General features: G+C 35.1%; 2 protein-coding genes across 3 annotated transcripts; both read left to right on the forward strand.

Annotated features, from left to right (window-relative positions):
* Positions 1-4,245: 4,245 nt before the first annotated feature.
* Positions 4,246-7,756, forward strand: LOC141698261 (phospholipase D alpha 1-like). 2 transcript variants are annotated; one of them, XM_074502929.1, is made up of 4 exons: positions 4,246-4,431; positions 4,782-4,853; positions 5,183-7,031; positions 7,106-7,756. In XM_074502929.1, the coding sequence occupies exons 1-4, from the start codon at positions 4,339-4,341 to the stop codon at positions 7,537-7,539; spliced, it is 2,448 nt and encodes an 815-aa protein (XP_074359030.1). In that variant the 5' UTR covers positions 4,246-4,338; the 3' UTR covers positions 7,540-7,756. The 2 variants fall into 2 exon arrangements, with proteins under 2 accessions (XP_074359030.1, XP_074359032.1); XM_074502931.1 differs by lacking the exon at positions 4,782-4,853.
* A 479-nt stretch (positions 7,757-8,235) lies between these two features.
* Positions 8,236-12,008, forward strand: LOC141697241 (EIN3-binding F-box protein 1-like). Its single transcript, XM_074501521.1, is given in 3 exon segments — positions 8,236-8,506; positions 9,242-10,652; positions 10,654-12,008. Coding segments are annotated over 3 exon segments (2,016 nt in total). The 5' UTR covers positions 8,236-8,481; the 3' UTR covers positions 11,234-12,008.
* Positions 12,009-20,529: the final 8,521 nt, after the last annotated feature.

Raw genomic sequence — 20,529 nt, forward strand, 5'->3', positions numbered from 1 at the left:
ATTATATTTTTTATTTAAGTTTAAAAGTACTAAATATTTATTTATGCATAAATACTTTTTTGTCATTTACTCCACATCAAATATATTACAAGCTAATTTTTATTAGGCTAAGTTTTGCACTACAAATTTATTTTTGAATATATATTTTAGATAATATGTGTTCTGCATGTTAAATTATATATTTTTATTTAGATTTTAAAGTACCACATTTTGTTTATAAAAAATCTACAATATGTATGCACTCTATTTTTTCTAATATATTTTTCACATAATATTTGATTCTGCAAGTTGCATTATATTTTTTATTTAGGTTTAAAAGTACTACACTTTATAACTTTATAAAATTCTATTATATGTTCTACCTTTCATTTTTTTAATATATTTTTTCACATAATATTTTATTCTGCAAGTTGCATTATATTTTTTATTTAGGTTTAAAAGTACTACACTTTATAATTTTATAAAATTCTATTATATGTTCTACCTTTTATTTTTTAATATATTTTTTCACATAATATTTTATTCTACATGTTGCATTATATTTTTTATTTAGATTTAAAAGTATCGAATTTTATAATTTGAATAAAATTTTCACGTAAGATTGTAATCTTGTTACATTATTTTTTTTATTTAGGTTTAAATGTATTACATTTTATAATTTAAACTACTGCACTATATTTATAAACTTCAGCACTCAATTTTTTAATATATTTTTCACATAATATTTATATACATGTTACATTATATTTAGGTTTATTAGTATTAATCTGTCTTTCACTTTGCATTAATCTCTAACCGCACAATTTTACAAAATTTAACGGTAATTATACAAGTCTCCACGATTTCCAAATAATATTGGTCTCCACTGAACTCATCTCTATAACTCATATACATATCATTAATTCATATATAATACTCCCTCAGTCCCTTCCAATTGTTTACGTTTCTGAGAAAGTGTCTGACACGCATTTTAAGGTGCATAAAAAGTATAAAGTATAGTTATGTAACTTATTTTTACAATTTTCTTTTTCTAAATAAAAGTTGAATGTTTTAATTTTTATTTAGAAAAAAAAATTGTAAAAATAATTTACGGAACTATACTTTATATGCACCTTAAAATGCGTGTCAGACATTCTCTAAAAAATGTAAACAATTGAAAAGGACGGAGGGAGTAGTATTTATTGACTAAAAGGTCCTCAACATTATACACGTTAGATAATAAATTAGAAATTAATTTTAAGTCTGAAGAAAGGTAAAAGCCGATTCCTTTTTACATGTTTATACCTCAATTTGAGTTTCTAAATTATTAAAATTAATATTTTTAACTTTTAAGTGATCATGGTTTGCAAGCTGAAAGCTGATATGCTTAATTTTGGACTTTGTTTTTATAATATTTACTCGACCCTTCTATATAAAGTTGGTCACCGCCTATATTCAACAAACTGCATCTCAGGCTTAATATACAGTATCCCACAAGTCAAGTAGAAAACAACATGATTGTAAATAATAAATGAATCCATTTCTTAGTAAAATATATCCTAAGGTAACAAAAACATATTTTGCACCTAAAAATCTTAATTCGGCTATATATGTCCATAGAGTGAATGTTAAGAAGAATATTTTTAAGATATTCTATCCAATTTTTAAATTTCAAAATTTATCAAAAATTGTAAATAGGTTCTACCACTTTCACATTTTTCCTTCTTTTCATACTATTTTAGTGCACTATCTCTCTTTTATACATTAAAAATTAATGAATGTCATCATTTCACTCACTAAAGAATTGGCCGAGAGGGAGTATATTTTAACATGTACTTAATAAATAAATAATTAATTATTCTGGATAATTTAGTTTCACAAAAAGTGAAGTAAAATATTTGAATATGATATTTGATAATTTAAATTTAAAGGTTATATTTGTCATACAAAATATTAAATAGTAAAGTTAACCATGATTAACCTTAAATTATTAAAAAAATTGAAAATAGGACATATTTATAAATGAATATTTAAAATGGAACATATTAATAAAAAACCCAATTATGTTAAAATATTTGAATAATATAAAGTGATTGTCAAAGTGTTCTCTCAAATCTTATCGAGGAAGACTTGTAAAGCTTATCAAGGAAGACTTGTAAAGCTTATTGAGAAAGTTTTGTAATACTTAATAAAGAAGATTTGAATAGTTTACTTAGTAAACCTTGCAAACCAACTGCTATAAATAGTTTAGCTAATGAAATGAAACATAACTTTTCTCTTAATCTTCTATTCTCATATACTTCCTCTACACTAAACTTCAATTCAAGGTTTATAACAAATTACAAAATTATCTATTTTTTTGTAAGGCCAAACTAGAGATCCGACCACAACTTCATATCCAGTTTTCGCAATAACACAATTAAAACTTAAAAATCGAAAACCAAAAGAAACAGATCTGAGTTCTCAAACATGAACACAACTAGTCAGATCTGATGCTTCTAACAAATTGGTACAACAAATCCAAACTTTAACAGAAAGCGGCAACCTAAATCAACATAACAACAAACTCACAACACATACATTACATCTTTCGTACATATATACATGGAGAGAATTGCTTGTTCAGGTGTGTTTCCAAGCGCCGACACATTAACACATCAAAAGTTAACGATAGAATTTATGAATTACACAAATAAAGGGGTACATAGTTGAATGTGTCATGCCTGGAAAGTGGAAACAACCTAAATCGGCACATTCACAATGACATATACTAATATATCTGTATGTACAGGTCTGCCGATTCAGGTGTGTTTTCCGGGGATCGACAAATCAACTCATTTTAGTATATTTGCAGAAGCAGAAGATTAAACTAAAGGGTTTATGAAGAGGCGGTTATTTTGAATGAATGACAAGGCCGGGGGTATCGGTGCTTCTGCAATATGTAGCAGCTTTATTCAATCTTGGCCGTTGATTTGGGCGGTGGATCTAGGATATGTGCTAGCTAGGGTTAAAAGCCCTGATTTTGATATAAAATGACGTATTTACCCACTCCTGACTTTTCGATAAAGTCTTCCGATTTGTAACGGATTACGGAAGATGATTTCTTTTTTTTTTTGAAAAACGGAAGATGAGTTCTTATCTTCTCGATTTTTTGTCTTGTTTGAGTTTTTTTTGTAACTGTAATAAATTCTCCGCATTCATTATAATTTTATCAAACAAACTTATCTAAAATTATAAATTTTCACCCTTAATATGAGACAATGGATATACAATACAAAAATCGTTTTACAATTATCAACGAACCTCTTAGGTTGCTATATTTTATAAGAGGTGTTTTTATTTTTATTATTATATTTATTTATCAAAATATAATACAAAAATTATTTATTTTTCATAATTCTAAAATTCTCCAGCATCTGAAATCAAATTAATCCCTAAATATTTTACTTGATCGATATATTGAAGATACGTTATTCGTTATAAAATAGAATTTCAACAAAATTTAAACTATCAATTATGTAATATGATAGATATATATTAATTTATATATTACTAATAAAATAAGAGTTTTGAATTAAATATAATAAAAATATATCAATTAGAGTTTTTTTTTACAATTGCGAAACAAGTGTCTCTATAAACTAAAAATTTGTAAGTCGTTTTTTCTCTGTTTTAAAGTTACGGCAAGCAATTTTGGTACATATAAAATATTTCAAATTATAATGCGGAGACATTTTATTGCAAAAGAGAAAATATTTTTGGGCCGGAGAAACCCAAATATAAAAAAATAAGTGTGTTCTAAGTTCTAACCTATAGCCCAGCATCATATTTAAAGAATAATGGGCCTTTTTGAAAGTTTGAAGGACCAATGTTATCATTAGTCTTTACTCTTTACCTATTCTTGAATCTTAATACTTTAATCCTTTCTGTTGATTTCTTAGAATAAACAACAGCCAGCATGGAGAAGTTTTCACATAACATCAGTGTGATCATCCTCCTAATAAATAATAATAATAATAATGATAATAAGATTCTTTTTTCTTTTTCTAATAATAATAATAATGAGATTCTTTTAGTAATGGAAGAAATGTAGAATGAATTCCTTACACAAAATGAAGTACAACTGTTCTGTAATGTTTAGTATCTCATAACTTTGCATGCATCTCAAAGTCACCCGGCTAACAATTAAGGTTGCATGCTTAGTTATGTCTTAGAATCTTATCCTGTTTGAAATCCATAGATATATATGCATATACATCTTCCCAAACAATAACACATACTATACATTTGGTTTCTTCATTGGCCTTTGTGTTCTGCTCAATTATTACGCATATTGTTTGCAAATAAGTTTTCTGGGGCATGGCACCACATTTGCTCCATGGAGTACTTCATGCCACTATTTATGAAGTTGATTCACTCAACACAGGTTGCGGTTTTAATCTTTTTAGTCAGGTACCTATCTTCAAATTTGTATTGTTAATTGCGGTCTGGTCCTGGTCCTGTCCTAAAATCAAATACAATAATTCCGTGCCTGCAAATTCAATAATTTCAGTGTTCGATTCAACTCAAAATATATTAATAATTTCGGTGTTTGGTGCGGTCCAATTTTGGACATTTATGCAATGCTACAAAATAGTTATGTGAAGTATTCCTCAGGCATAAAAGTAAAAACATCATTATATGGTTGTCTGCAAAAATTTGTGTGTTTTTTAAGACTCCCTTTATTTTACCTTAAAAAATTCAATCTTTTCAATGTTTCATGAACTGTATTTTTGTCTCTGTTTCTTGCTGCAAAAATGGAGGCTTCAAATCCACAAAGACAAAAGAGAAACCTTTTGTCCCAAGTCAAGAGGATATTGCTTTGCAGACCTGAGGTATTTCTTCGTCAAACTGTACTTGTAATTATTTACAAAATTCTATATGGCCTGCTTGACTACTTCTCTATGCAATTGAAATGTATGTATGTGTGTGGATAAAATACTTGTTAGTTGAAATGTTCAGACATGTATGTATGTAAACTGAAACTAAAATCATATTTGATCATCATATTAGTTAACAGTTATGTTGGTAATTGTTCCTAAAATCTTCTATACCTTCAGCATAAAGTACTAGTTAATCACCACAAAAAACTAATTTTGAAATGATTACAAGTATAGTCGCTGCTAATTTAAATGAAAATCTTTTTAACTTCCATATATTGCAGATTGTTGGTTCCAAACTCTATGCAACAGTAGATTTAGAGAAGGCGAGAGTTGGGCGTACAAGAATGATTGAGAAAGAACCATCCAATCCGCGGTGGTATGAGTATTTCCACATTTACTGTGCTCATATGGTGTCCAGTATAATTTTCACAGTGAAAGATGATAACCCTATTGGTGCAATCCTCATTGGAAGAGCTTATCTACCTGTTGAGGCAATTTTAAGTGGTTATGAAGTTGATAGATGGCTTGATATATTAGACGTTGATCGCAATCCTATAAACTCTAAAATCCATGTCAAGTTGCAGTTCACAAGTGTTGCCCAAGATAGCAATTGGTCACAAGGGCTCAAAAATCATTCAGGAGTACCTAATACATTCTTCAAGCAAAGGCAAGGTTGTCAAGTCACACTTTATCCTGATGCTCATGTTTTGGATGATTGTCATTCTTTATACCTTAAATCACATGGTTATTATGAGCCTCAAAGATGTTGGGAAAATGTATTTGATGCTATCAGTGGTGCCAAGCATTTGATTTATATAACAGGATGGTCTGTGTACACTGATTTTAGTTTGATAAGGGATCCGCGGAGGCCTAAGCCTGGTGGGGATATCACACTCGGTGAGCTTCTCAAAAAGAAGGCCAACGAAGGGGTCAATGTACTGTTGCTTGTTTGGGATGATATAACATCTTGTGAGCCATTGAAGAAAGATGGCTTAATGGCAACCCATGATCAAGAGACTGGTAAATTTTTCCAGAATACTAGGGTGCATTGTTTTTTGTGCCCCCGAAATCCAGATGATGGGAGGAGTGTAGTTCAGGGGTTTGCTATTTCTACAATGTTTACTCATCATCAGAAATCAATAATGGTTGATAGCGAAGGCTTAGGTGGAGAATCGCAAAAGAGAAGAATAGTGAGCTTTATTGGCGGAATTGATCTTTGTGATGGACGGTATGACACTGGTGAGCATTCCCTTTTTTCAACATTGGGAAATGAGCACAACAAGGATTTTCATCAACCGAACTTTCCAGGTTCTTCAATCCAGAAAGGAGGTCCAAGGGAGCCTTGGCACGACATACACTGTCGCTTGGAAGGTCCAGTTGCGTGGGATGTTCTGTACAATTTTGAACAAAGGTGGAAAAAACAAGTTGGAAACAAATTTCTGTTTTCACTTCCTGAGCTGGATAAGTTCATTATTCGCCCCTCTCCGGTCACAACATCACAAGATCCCGACACATGGAACGTTCAATTATTTAGGTCCATTGATGGTGGTGCTGCATTTGGTTTCCCTCAAAAGCCTGAAGAAGCATCAGCATTAGGACTCGTCAGTGGAAAAGAAAATGTGATTGACAGGAGTATTCAGGATGCTTATATCAATGCCATTCGTAGAGCAAAGAATTTTATCTACATCGAGAATCAGTACTTTGTTGGAAGCTCATTTGGTTGGGAATCAAATGATATTAAAGACGGAGACGTTGCAGCTTTAAATCTTATCCCAAAAGAGCTATCACTCAAGATAGTTAGCAAAATTGCAGCCGGGGAAAGATTTACAGTGTATATTGTGATTCCAATGTGGCCAGAAGGTATACCTGAGAGTGCGTCAGTGCAGGCAATATTGGATTGGCAAAGGAGGACAATGCAGATGATGTATAAGGACATTGCTGCCGCGCTCAAAGCCAAGGGCCTTACTGCCAGCCTGAGGGATTACTTGACATTCTTTTGCCTTGGAAATCGTCAAAATCCGGTGCCAGAAGAGTATGTGCCTACTATGAAACCAGATCCTGGCAGTGACTACAGTCGAGCTCAGGAGGCGAGGCGCTTCATGATCTATGTTCATTCAAAAATGATGATAGGTATCTCACTAATCACATTAAATTAACAGCAATGTCTAGATATATCCTAACAATTAAATTTTGTTTAACTGCAGTTGATGACGAGTACATAATTGTTGGCTCCGCAAATATAAACGAAAGATCAATGCATGGAGCTAGAGACACAGAGATTGCAATGGGAGCATTCCAACCTAATCATCTAGCTACCTCCCAAACAGTAGGGGGGAAAATATTCGGGTTCCGAATGGCCTTGTGGTGCGAGCATCTTAACCACATAAATGCAGCATTTTATCATCCAGAATCACTTGATTGTGTTCAAAAAGTTAATGCATTGGCTGACGAATACTGGAAAATATATGCTGATGATGATTTTGTTCAAGATATTCCGGGACATCTTCTTTGTTATCCGATATCCGTATCCGAAACAGGACAGATCACCACCCTTCCAGGAGTAGAATGCTTTCCAGATACTAAAGCTCGTGTACTTGGAAACAAAGATGATTATCTCCCTCCATTTCTCACTAGTTAATTAGGCTGCTTCTTTGTGCCACCACAACTAATATAAAAAATTAAAATCATGCCCTACTATTCTTCTAATTATTTGCTTCTCCTGTATGGTTTGTGTACATAATTATTTAATATGATTTGATTAGTTGTAAACATTTTAGATGTGAAACATAAGTATTCTCTAATTGTAATAATTCAAATTATATTCCGAGCCTTTCAAACATGGGGCCAAATTTCTATTCCGATTCCCAAAATTAAAAATGCTGGTTAGTGACGGATCCCCGAAGTTTTTGGAGATTCCAAAATACATAGTTTACCTCTAATTTAACTCTTATATGCCGTATTAAAAACAGTTTATTTTTGTTTTTAATTTTAGTCCTCAAAATATTTGCACAAGACCAAGAAAGGCACTAGCTTTAAGATGCAACTTGCGTAAAAACTAAACAATAAACAAAATTTACACTCATGTTTCTCTTCAATTCTTTATTGCAACCATTTGGTGGGAAACAACGTAAAATGGGAATCATTCATTGAACACAACCGAAGACTGGAATTATTAGGACTGGATACATTGCATGTACTTTGAATCCACACATGTATGTATGTATGTGTGTACATATTTTACATACACATCACTTTCTCTTTCCTTACCAATTGACATTAAAAAAACCACATTACCCCACAACTAACAAATATATCTAACTCAAACTATACATACATACATTACATACATTTTCATACAGCCCACTTAGCCCACCTCTTCTCTTCAACCTTTCATTTTTCCCCTACCCCTTTTTTCCCCTTATCAAATTTGGGGTTTTTTTGTGATGATCTGCTAGCCCTTTTCACTTATGCATCTCTTCTTTCTTGATTTTTACACTTTCTTCATCATCTTGTTTCTTAAAGATCTCTCCTTTTTTGCTCTCTTTAGAGGGTTTCAAAGCTTCTATCTTTTCTTGGATTCATGTCGAAAGTCTTTGAATTTAGTGGTATGGCCTCTTTAATCCTCATGGGTTTTGATGTAATTTGTTTGATTTTTAGCTATTTAGTCTTCTTTCTTAATATTTGTATGTATATGTGTATGACTTGTTATGCTTTTCTTGTGTAGTTGATTTTGTATGATAGTTAAAGATTCATGCTTTATTAGTATTTTTCTTGTTGATCCATACTTTTCTGATGATCAGGATATTATATATGTTAGAAATTAGTATAATTGTCTTGATAGCTTGATTTTTAGAACCTGAAGAAACATACTTATTATTGCAGCTATATGATGATCAGGTGAAAGCCAAGAGTTATGTGATGTCCTCCTTGATTTTTTTGTATTTTTTGCTATTTATTCTGCTTGTTTTGTTTCTAGTTTAATTAATATTAAGGAAAACAATCAGATTGCTATGTTTGACTATTTTCTGTCTTTGCTGTTTATTCTGCTTGTTTTGTTAGAAGTTATATTAAATCTTAATGAAACAATCAGATGGCTATGATTGAGTGTTTTCTGTCTTTGCTATTTATTATGCCTTTAGTTATGTATGATTCCTGAATTGGCATGAATTGATCTTAGATCGAATAATGACAATCCGGTTTTTCGCCGATATTTGGTTTTATATATTGATATTGTTCTGATCTGCAAAGTGGATCAGCATGCCTAAATTATATATATTTAGTTTATACCTTTGAGAAATAAATGGTCAGATGTATTGATATTGTTTTACCTGTATTTTCAGGAGATGTTACCTTCTGTCCTAGGGGTTCAATATACCCTAATCCAAAAGAAGCAAGCCTTCTTTTTCCCTTTGGAGGTCATCATGTTGATGTATATATGCCTCTTCTTAAGAAGTCCCGCATCAGTGCCCCTTTTCAATTTAGAGGAGAAACACTCAGAGAGAAAAGAACCTCAATCGATATTCTTCCCGATGAATGCATCTTTGAGGTCTTCAGACGTCTTTCTGGAGGACAAGAAAGAAGTTCATGTGCTTGTGTTTCCAAGCGTTGGCTTTCTCTTTTAAGTAGCATCCGCAAGGATGAAATATGTACTACTGAAATCTCTAATTCCGTAGAAGCCAAGGAAGAAATCGTTTCCACTAAGGTAGACAAGCTCTCTAAGACTGATAAGGATGCGACTACTGGCTCAGATATTGATGAAGTTGAATCAGTGATTGAAGATTCAGAAGTAAAAAGTGATGGATACCTTTCTAGGTGTTTGGAAGGAAAGAAAGCTACCGATATCAGACTTGCTGCCATTGCTATTGGAACCAGTACCCGTGGAGGACTTGGCAAGCTTTCTATTAAAGGAACCAATTCAGTTCGTGGGGTTACAAACTTTGGCCTTAAGGCTATTGCTCGTGGTTGTCCTTCTCTAAGGGTCTTGACTTTGTGGAATGTATCTTCTATTAACGATGAAGGTCTTTCTGAAATTGCTAGTGGATGTCACATGCTAGAGAAGCTTGACCTTCGTTGTTGTCCCAATATTTCTGACAAGGCATTGCTGGCTGTTGCAAAGAACTGCCCGAATTTGACTTCTCTGACAATTGAATCTTGTTCAAACATTGGTAACGAAAGTTTTCAGTCTGTTGGTCGTCTCTGTCACAGTTTAAGGTCCGTTTCAATTAAATATTGTCCACTTGTTGGTGATCAAGGAATTGCAAGTCTGGTTTCGTCAGCCAGCTCCCTGACCAAGTTGATCCTCCAGACCTTGAATATCAGTGATATGTCTCTTGCTGTTATTGGTCATTACGGAAAGGCTCTCACAGACCTGGCTCTTGTTGGCCTCCAGAATGTAACTGAAAAGGGCTTTTGGGTAATGGGTAATGGTCAAGGTCTGCAATTATTGAAGTCTATCATAATTAACTGTTGCCAAGGAGTTACTGATTTGGGGGTAGGAGCAATAGGAAAAGGATGCCCAAGCTTGAAGCATTTTTGCCTTCGTAAATGCGCAATTCTGTCAGACAATGGTTTGGTTTCTTTTGCCAAGCTTTGTACTTCACTGGAGAGCCTACAGTTGGAAGAATGCCACAGGATCACTCAATCTGGGTTGTTTGCTGCGCTCTTAAACTGTGGTGAAAGTTTTAAGGCTCTTTCTTTGGCAAGCTGTTTTGGTATCAGGGACTCAAACATGGGATTCCCCGTTATGTTTCCTCTGCAAGTCATTGCGATCTCTATCTGTTCGTGACTGCCCTGGATTCGGTAATGTGTGCTTGGCCATATTGGGGAGAATCTGCCCTCAGTTGCAACGTCTAAACCTTACAGGGCTTAATGGAATAACAGACGAGAGTTTCCTCCCTTTCATTCATAATTGTGAGGCCGGTCTGACAAAGATAAATATAAACGGCTGTGAACAGTTGACCGATAAAGCAATTTCAGCCATTGCAAAGGTGCATGGTAGCACTCTTGAGCTTTTGAATCTTGATGGTTGCAGGCATGTAACTGATGCTGGCTTGGTAGCTATCGCTGAGAATTGTATGGTGCTAAGCGAACTCGATTTTTCCAAATGTGCGGTTACCGATCATGGCATTGCAGCATTGGCATGTGCTGTCCAGATTAACTTGAGGATTCTTTCCATGTGGAACTGCTCCCTAGTTTCTGACAAGAGTTTGCCCTTCCTTCTGAAGCTGGGTGAAACCCTTGTCGGACTTAATATCAAGCAATGTTCTGCTATTAGCAATGGCACGGTTGATCTGCTTATGGAGAAACTCTGGAGGTGTGATATCCTCTCGTAAGCTGGAAAGGAAATGAAAAACCCTGCTCATGAATTTGTCTTGCAGATGGTAAAGACAGGGTTGAACATAATAAGATCTATCTGCCACCTCTATTTAATAGCATAGTTTCTTCAGTCTTGGGTCTAGTCTTTGGTTTGTCATAGTCCAAATTCCAGATGCTCGGCCTCCTTTTTCCAGGTAACGTGGCTGCAGTCTTTATTTGCAGTTTTCTCTCACTAGGAAGCTGTTTCAAGAATTTTTGACTCCCTACAGAAATGGGATGTCGCATTCTTTGGACCACGTTTTCCTGATAACAACAGAGGCTGAGTTCTGGTTTTTGGATAAATATCATATATTTAGTCAGCTCCTTGCCGTTGGCATTATGCTGAACTTTGTCAAAACATTTGAGTCTCGTGTCTTTCTTTTGTGCTGTCAAGTTATGTTTTTACCTGGTCTTCATGTTGAGTTGTTGCTCGCAGTGTATCATGATTAGGTTTCTATCCGTCTTCACTTCTAGGATCGATTTGGTTCCACAAGTCTTTTCTTTTGGTTGCAACTGCAATTGACATAGGTGATCAGTGTTACTGGGTTTTGGCCATAGCAGCAGACCATTTCAGTCTCTGTTATGTACAACCTTACTCCTATCAGGAAGGTTGTTTTTTAACCATTACCTAGTTTTTTGGCAGTCACCATTGTTCAACAACTTTTGCAGCCGGTATGTTTTCTAGTGGATTCCAGATTTATCTCTTGTAATGGATATTTTCAATGAATAAAATGTTGCTTGTGTTTGTGAAAAGTCTGCCTGTTTTTGACGTTGTGATTCTTTCATTATTAGTTTGCCTACTTTTAAACCGTGCCTTATTCATGACTTTATGTTGGATTATTTGGGGAGCTCGAAACAAGTAGGTCATCGAGGGTAAGAATCTTGAATAAGTTGATGTGTGATCTTGGCCGGGAAAATGAGGTAAATGAACAGGGGGAGGGGAATGAGGTTAATAAGACAGATGCTAGGTGGTTGCCTCCGCAAGAAACAGTGGTTAAAATTAATGGATGCGGGGTGCTTGCCTGATTTAGGCACATGAAATGGTGTTATCTTCGAGATACAAACGGAATGGCTGTCTTCGGGGCTTCGTCAAATTTTGCAGATAAGTGGGATCCTAAAATTGCCCAAGCAAAAGTGGTATTTCCCGGGTTACCATTGGTAGAAAAAATAAATATGAAAGGTTGATTCTGGAGAATGAATGTTTTGAATGTCACATCTGCAATTCGATCGCAGGAGGAGGGCTAGAGTCATTTTTATCTTATTCTTGAGAATATTAGGCATTTTGCTAGATCTTTTACTAATATTAGTTTATCGTTTTTTAATAGAATTTGTAATACAGTGGATTATGAATTGGTTCATTGCAAAGCACGAGTCACTGGTAGGAGGATTTGGTTAGATGATTTCCCTTTGAACGTTTTGATGTGTTTGGAGAGGGATGCTTAGTTTTGTTTGGTGCCTTCTAGGCTCTCTTTTTTTTCAAATATATATATATATATATATATAGTCTTATTCCACTGAAAATCTCATTATAATGAAAACGGGTAAAATGGCTAATTGGTCACTGTACTCATACGTAACTGGCAAGTAGATCACTAAGTTGAAAAAGTTTTCATTCAACTAATACAGTAATTAAAAACTTTAGATCGTATAACTGTGCACGACCGTTAAAATCATTTGACTTTTAACAGTTCTTTGTTAAAAGCCTCCACATAAACTGTGTAGTAGGCTCCATGTCAGCATGTCAGCATACACGGTTGTAGGGTCTAGCATACACGGTTGTAGGGTCTAATACCCATCCTGACCTGACATATCACTTTTAATTGATCGTGAAATTAGGTTTGGTACACAGAGCGGCGAACAGAGGCGACGTCGGAGGTAAATCACATGCGACTAATACCGATCATATCTCGTTCTCTTTTAATCATGTAAATCTCTTATGTCCTCTATCTATCTTTGCATATATATATATATATATGTCATGTGTACATAGTGATTTTGCACATATATAAATATATATATATATATCTTATATCCATATATCTTTGCAATTTTTTCGTAATTTTTGTGTATGTTTGATATATACCCATGTAAATATATGTCATGTGTACATAGTATTTGTTAATTGGTAGAGTTAATTTTGACAGGCCACAAGACTTGATTGTATATTACGGGGATCAATTCATGACTTGCAAAAAATGGGAATATGTTGATCCTAAATTTAAGGTTTTTAAACAAATTAAGGTTGGGGATCTTAGTGTGAAAGACATTAGGGATATGGTTAGGACTGTAGTTAGTGATGATGATAGATTGTACTTTGCGAAAGATGTTGTGACTCCTGATGAAGGTTTTGCATTAATCAGAAAAGATAGTGATGTTAAGAAAATGGTTGAGGCAGCTAATAAAGCTAAAACCAGAGTATGTAAGATACATGTGTTTCACTCATGGTCTAAGGCTGATCCATCAGTTGTAAGTGATGAAAGTGAGGCAGAGGACAATGCATTTGAATATGGTGATGACTGGGATTCTGATGAAGAATATTATGAAAATAAGGTTAATAGTAATGATGAAGAAGAATCTGATGAGGATGATGAAGATGATTTTGAAAAGGAAATAGGGGATGTGAGTGACTCTGTTTGTCTGATTGTAGAAGAATAAGAGATGAAGTGAGGAAAGAGCAAAAAGATTTGGAATCTCAATTGAGCCAGGAAATTAGAGACACTTTGTCCTGTATAAGGGTAAACAAATTGTGGATGACAGCGATTCTGAATATTCTGGACATTCTGATTCTGAGGATCAAACTGATGAAGATGTTGCATATGCTGAACCAAAAGCAAGAAGGATAAAAGCAAGGGTAAATATGGTATTTAATGAGGGCACATGTGCTAAGAATATAAATGGGTTGCAGACCTCATGTTTAAAGATAAGGCCCAAGTAAAAGCAACAGTAAGGGTCTTTTCTGTGGAGACTGGAAGACCACTTAAATACATGGTGAATGACTTGAGGAGGATCCAAGTTGTATGTGATAAAGGGTGTCCATTTAAGATGTGGTTGTCATTTCTTGAGGATAAACAATGTTGGCAGGTGAGGACAGTTAATAATGAACATAACTGTGTCTACCACTATAACAACAAGCTGGTCACAGTTAAATACCTAGCAGAGTTGTATGGTAATAGACAAAGAAGAAATCTCAGTTGGAAGCTTAAAGAGATGCAGGAAGAATTTAAGAAAGAATTAAAGATTGAAGTTGGGGAGGCCAAATGTTGTAGAGTGAGGCAGAGAGCATTAAGTGAGGTTCATGAAGAAATGGTGAAACACTTTGTTGGTCTAAGAAGATTTGGTGGGGAATTTTTGCTGAGCAACAAAAACAACACTGTAAAGATCTGTACAACAAGGAATAATGAGGAAGATGCTCCACACTTCCAGAGATTCTATGTGTGCTATGATCAGCTCAAAAAAGGTTGGAAGCAGAGATGTAGACCAGTCATTGGTCTTGATGGATGCTTTCTCAAGACTGTGACTGGTGGGAAAATGTTATCTGCAATTGGGAGAGATGGCAATGACATCATGTTTCCAATTGCAATAGCAGTTGTTGAAAGTGAGTCATACTCAAGCTGGTCATGGTTCTTGTTGTTGCTAATTGATGATCTTGATCTGAGATCTGGAAGTGGATACACACTCATATCAGACCAGCAAAAGGTTTACTTACCTATCTTCATATTTTGACCTCATAATTTCATAAGTATTATTCATTTACTGATTGCAAATTATTTAAATTTCAGGGGTTGTACAAAGTTGTTAGGGAATTTCTACCTCAGGTGGATCACATATTTTGTGCTAGACATCTGAGCTCAAATATGATAAAGAAGGAAGCAAATGAGGCTGTCAAGCTTGGTTTTTGGGTTGCATCAACAACTACATTTTCTGAGGCCTTCAAGACTGCCATGAAGATCTTGAAAAGCACTCAAAAAAGGCTGCAGACAAGATAAAAGCATTGGATCCCAAGTGCCGGTCACAAGCATATTTTGAGACTTACTCAAAATGTGCAAGTGTTGAAAATAATATGTCTGAGTCCTTCAATTCCTGGATACTAAGATGCAGGTACATGCCTCTAATTGATATGCTAACTGAGATTCATGATATGCTTATGAAGAGAATTCATAGGAAAAGGGATGCTATGAAAAATGTAGACTGCATAGTTCTTCCTAGGGTAAGGAAAGTATTAGACCAAGCAATTAAAGATAGTAATGAGTGTATGGTTCTTTGGGATGGTAGGGAAAATTTTCAAGTAAAATGGAGAGGAATTGGTTATTGTGTCAATTTGCAAGAGGGTACATGTTCTTGTAGGGTGTGGGAGTTGATTGATATCCCTTGCTCTCATGTCATATCTGCAATTCAAAAAATGAGGAAGGATCCAGTTGATTTTTTTTCTCACTGGTTCAAGAAGGAGGCATATATGAAAACGTATTCTTATTGCTTAGAAGTGATTAGGGGGGAACCATTCTAGGAAGAAGTTCTTGGAGACACAGTTCTACCACCACCATATGTTAAGCAGTCTATGGGTAGGCCTAAAAGGAAAAGGAGAAGGGAAGGGTGGGAGGGAAATAGGGGGGATAAATAAGAAGGGGAAAATAAGTGCAATTAGTAGAATGGGAAGGAAAATGCATTGTGCTATATGCAGAGAGGCAGGGCATACAAGGGGAAAATGTCCCAACAAACCAGTTGACTATACTGAAAAATCAGGTAGGAAAAGGGCACAAAAAAGAAAGGCCAGTGAAGAAGAAGAAACTGAAATAATTGATGAAATGGTTAGGGTTGATAAAGAGAAAAAGACAGGTGAGGCACAGTTAATGGAGAAGGCTTTTATGTCTGAGATTGAAGTGAATGTACCCCCACCTACAACACCTAGAAGGAGCCAAAGAATAGAGGTACAAAGTCAGTCACCAACCACACCCAGGAGAAGCCAAAGACTAAACACTGTGAGTACTTTGATATCAATTATTTGTTTAATAATCACATAGTTGTATGTATGCTTAATTATGTGTAATATGTCACTTGAATTTGTTATTTGAATTTGGTTGACTGTAAGGCACAATGTATCATACCAATGTTATTAATCTACTCATTTTGAAACTTTTACATATGAATTTATATAAATCAAGAAAGAACAAGATTACACACAGTCATCATCTCCATCAATATTCATTTCATTTCAATATTCATTTCAGTTTTTGAACAACCAAGTTACAACACCTAACATACATGCTACACATGAAAACCAAACTGCAAGCTTCAGTTTTCCACTTATTTTCTGCATTTGCTCTTCCATTTTCTGCAGTTTCCTCAAACATTCATGATCAGAATTCTACATTGTCTCAACACCTTCAACTTTGTTTTTCAGCAACTTCACTTCATCCCTTTTCAACGACAGTTCATCCAATAATTCAACAATCACTTCTCTACCTCGATCTATATACTCTGGATCTCGTCATGAAAAAAAATGCATCTTTTAGCCTTCCGAAATCTCGAACAACCATAGAATCTCTGACCCGGGTTTTTGGTTCCGGGTTTTCAGGCTGCCCATACACCAGCTTCGATCCCACAGTAGCAGTTGACAATCCCCATCTCATTTGAACTTGTAATTTTTCGATCTCCACGAAACCTAGTAGAGTTTGAGGAATACGAACTCATTTTACTCTCAAGAACCGAGTGAATGGAGTGAAGAATAGAGTTAATAGAGTGAAGAATAGAGTTATAAGGGGAAGAATGGGTCGGGTAGTACTGCCATGTAAGCACTTCCATGTCAGCACACCGTTAGATTTTTAACGTTGCTAACAGCTATGACTAAGTTGAAAGTTTTTAATTACTTTATTAGTTGACTGGAAGCTTTTTCAACTTGGTGATCTACTTGTAAGTTATGTATGAGTATAGTGGCCAAGTAGCCATTTTACCCTAATGAAAACTAGAAATTGATGACATTTTTGTAATTATTTATTATTTCAATACCTAAATATTATTATAAACACTTAAACACACCCCCCACCCCCTCATTTCTTTCGACCACGCCTCAACACCAACAAATCCATTCCCGCTGCCTCCGCCCAACCGTCAGTAAGCACAAGATCGATCTCTCTCCCCCCCCCCTCTCTCTCATCTCCACCCAAAACCCCAACCTATGCCTCTTCTTCCCACTGCCTTCCCGACACAGCCCCGCTCCCGCCTTCTTTCGCCGCCATCATCTTCTTAGAGTCGTTGTCGTGATATTATTATTTAATCACTGATGCACTTATTCCTTCATCTCACTACAACTTTAACTCTTTATTATATGTTCTTTCTTATCGATCATCCTCAACATTGCACTTCAGATCTGTAATACCAGTAATTTTATTTTGTTTTTTGGACGTATGAACATCAAATCTGGTGATTGTCAACATATGTCTATGGTGATTTTGTTGTAATTCCGGTGATGGATTGTGGTAGTGATGATAGTTGACATCGTTGTTGTGGTGATAGTTGTAGTCCGTGTGGTAGTTTAGTGATTTATGGGTGGCTGAAAAATATGATCGGAAGTGGTGACCGAAATTCGTGTTGTGATTTTTTTCATTTTCAGATGTAGTGATTTTAATTTTTCAGTGATGATTTTCATTTTTCGGTAGTGATTTATCATTTTGATGGTGATTTTCCGGTGATGACGTGGCACTGGTCCCATTGCTAACGTGGCGATGATGTGGCAGTGGGTCCCCGTTGATGTCTCACTATGATTTAGGGGGCTAAAATACAAAATTAGGGAAATTATTGTGTGAATTAGGGTTGTAAGTTCTAAAATTAAAGAAATTATAATAGTAAATTTAAAAAATTATTTCTAAGTTATTTCTACTTGAACAATTGCCTATATATATATATATATATCATCTTAGACATTTTCAACGCATATCCTTTGTTGATCATATAATACAGTCATATACAGACATAGTCATAAAGGTCGAGGGGTTAGCAAAATCCTGTCAAACCAAAAATATCATATTTTAAGTCCTCGTTTTTACATTAGGTTTTGCATACAACTTGTTTGTTTAGTCCTCGTTTGTAACATTAGGTTACAACATACAACACGAGAACAAGGAATTTGTGACATTAAATTGCTTTGTTGCACGTCAAGTATAGGTTACTTGGCTTTTCCATCACCTCACAAAGCTAACTGATCCCTGAAAAGAGCACTTTACTTTATTATACACATCTAGTACAAGCACTTGAATATAGAGTTTTGAATCAGGAAGCTTGATGTAAAATCAAGCCACCAGAATATAGTAGTCGGCCCTCCTATTCGTCCAGCAAGCATTATCTATAACTTACAAAGCAAACATATCACTTGTACACCACTTTTAAATTCCTGAAAAATCACCTGGGATTGATGGCCTGAATCCAGGATTTTACCAGGCTTATTGGCGAGTTGTAGGAGCAGATTTGACTGAACTCTGTCAGAATTTTTTAAGCACAGGAAAATTATCAGAAGGTATTAATCGGACGTTGGTCTGTCTTATACCGAAAGTTAAAAAGCCACAACATATGCAAGATATGAGGTCAATCTCTCTATGTAACGTTTTGATTCGAATCTTATCAAAAGTTCTGGCCAATCGGTTGAAAAGTTGTCTACCTTGTCTTATTTCAGATAATCAAAGCGTATTTGTCAAGGGAAGGTTATTTACCGACAATGCACTTATTACTTTTGAATTAAACCACTTTTTGAGGAGACGTAGCATGGAATTGCTGGATTGAAAATAGACATCTCGAAAGCCTATGATAGGCTGGAATGAAGTTTTGTGGAGAATATGTTGAACAAGTTTGGATTTATTCAAGTCTGGACACATAGAGTTTTCAAGTGTATAAATACGATTACATATAACTTCATACATGATGGGAATGTGTTCGGTGATGTTCAACCTCAAAGAGGGATTCGACAGGGTGATCCTATATCACCGTATTTATATATATTATGTGCAGAAGGGTTGAGTTCGATTCTTCGACGAAATGAAGAGGTTGGGATTATACATGGGTGTACTATTGCACGGAATGCACCGCCAATATCACACTTACTATTTGCTCATGATTCATATTTTTTCTTTCGAGCCTCAGTGTCAGAAGCCACTAGTATGAAAAATATTTTGCTGCGATATGAGGAAATTTCTGGTCACGCTATCAGTTTTAATAAATCAAATGTGGTGTTCAGCAAAAACACTACGACTGAAAATAGAGATGTTGTGTGTCGAATTTTAGAGATTAAGGAAGTCAATATTCCAGGTAATTACTTAGGAATGTCAATGCATATAGGAAGGAGGAAAATATAAGTGTTCAATGGGTTAACTGATTGAAAAGTAAGTTACAAGGTTGGCAAAATAAGAGCATTTTGAAGGGGGTAACTTAGATTACTTAAAATAGGTGTGAGTGCATTCCAAATTTTTGGATGAATTTGTTTTTATTGCCAAATGAGATTTGTGTGGGGATTCATAGGCAAATGAACAGTTTTTGGTGGGGAAATGGGGGAAACGAGAAAGGAGTTAAATGGTGTTCATGGGAAAGGATGTGTATGGCAAAGGAAGCAGGTAGATTGGGTTATAGTAATTTGAAGAAATTTAATATATCAATGCTTGCAAAGCAAGGATGACGCCTGTTGAATAATGAAAATCATTTGGTAACTAGCATAAGGAAGGCTCGTTACTATCCTAAATGTGATTTTTTGGATGCTAAACTTGGTGCTAATCCAAGTTTTACGTGGAGAAGCATTTTAGCTGCACAGGAGAGTATTAGAAAGGGATGTAGGAAACGAATTGGTAATGGGCAGGATACTTTTGATCGGAAAGTGCCTTGACTATCCTGAGAACGGATACTTAACGTCTAGTATGCCTTGAGAACTTGAAAATATTAAAGTTAAAAGTCTACTGGAGGTGAATACTAGAAATGGGGAGTGATTCTTAAAATCCCGCTACCTGTGGAAGATAGAAAGGATACTTGGTTTTGGTTTTGGCACCTGGAGACAAAATAAATTTTCACTGTGAAAAGCTATTATCGGATGTTACAGGGAGAACATATTATGCCACATAAAGGAGTCTAGAACAAAGTGTGGTCACTTAAGTTACCAGGGAAGGTTACTAATTTTTTGTGGATCATGGCTTCAAACAGCTGCATCTTTGGCTGATAAGAAAGTCCCAAGTAGATATTTGTTGTCAATAGTGTTTACAAGCTGTGAAAAATGCAAGTCATGTGATGTTTGAGTGTTCGTTTG

This window comes from Apium graveolens, chromosome 11 (genome assembly GCF_009905375.1).
Source record: "Apium graveolens cultivar Ventura chromosome 11, ASM990537v1, whole genome shotgun sequence".
Lineage (NCBI taxonomy): Eukaryota > Viridiplantae > Streptophyta > Magnoliopsida > Apiales > Apiaceae > Apium > Apium graveolens.

What these genes read in the sequence shown, in the direction of transcription:
- LOC141698261 (XM_074502929.1), top strand. Translation starts at nt 4,339, where the DNA reads ATGGCACCACATTTGCTCCATGGAGTACTTCATGCCACTATTTATGAA. An exon ending in TATTGCTTTGCAGACCTGAG is followed by an intron (nt 4,854 to 5,182) that starts GTATTTCTTCGT and finishes CATATATTGCAG; the next exon opens with ATTGTTGGTTCCAAACTCTA. An exon ending in TCATTCAAAAATGATGATAG is followed by an intron (nt 7,032 to 7,105) that starts GTATCTCACTAA and finishes GTTTAACTGCAG; the next exon opens with TTGATGACGAGTACATAATT.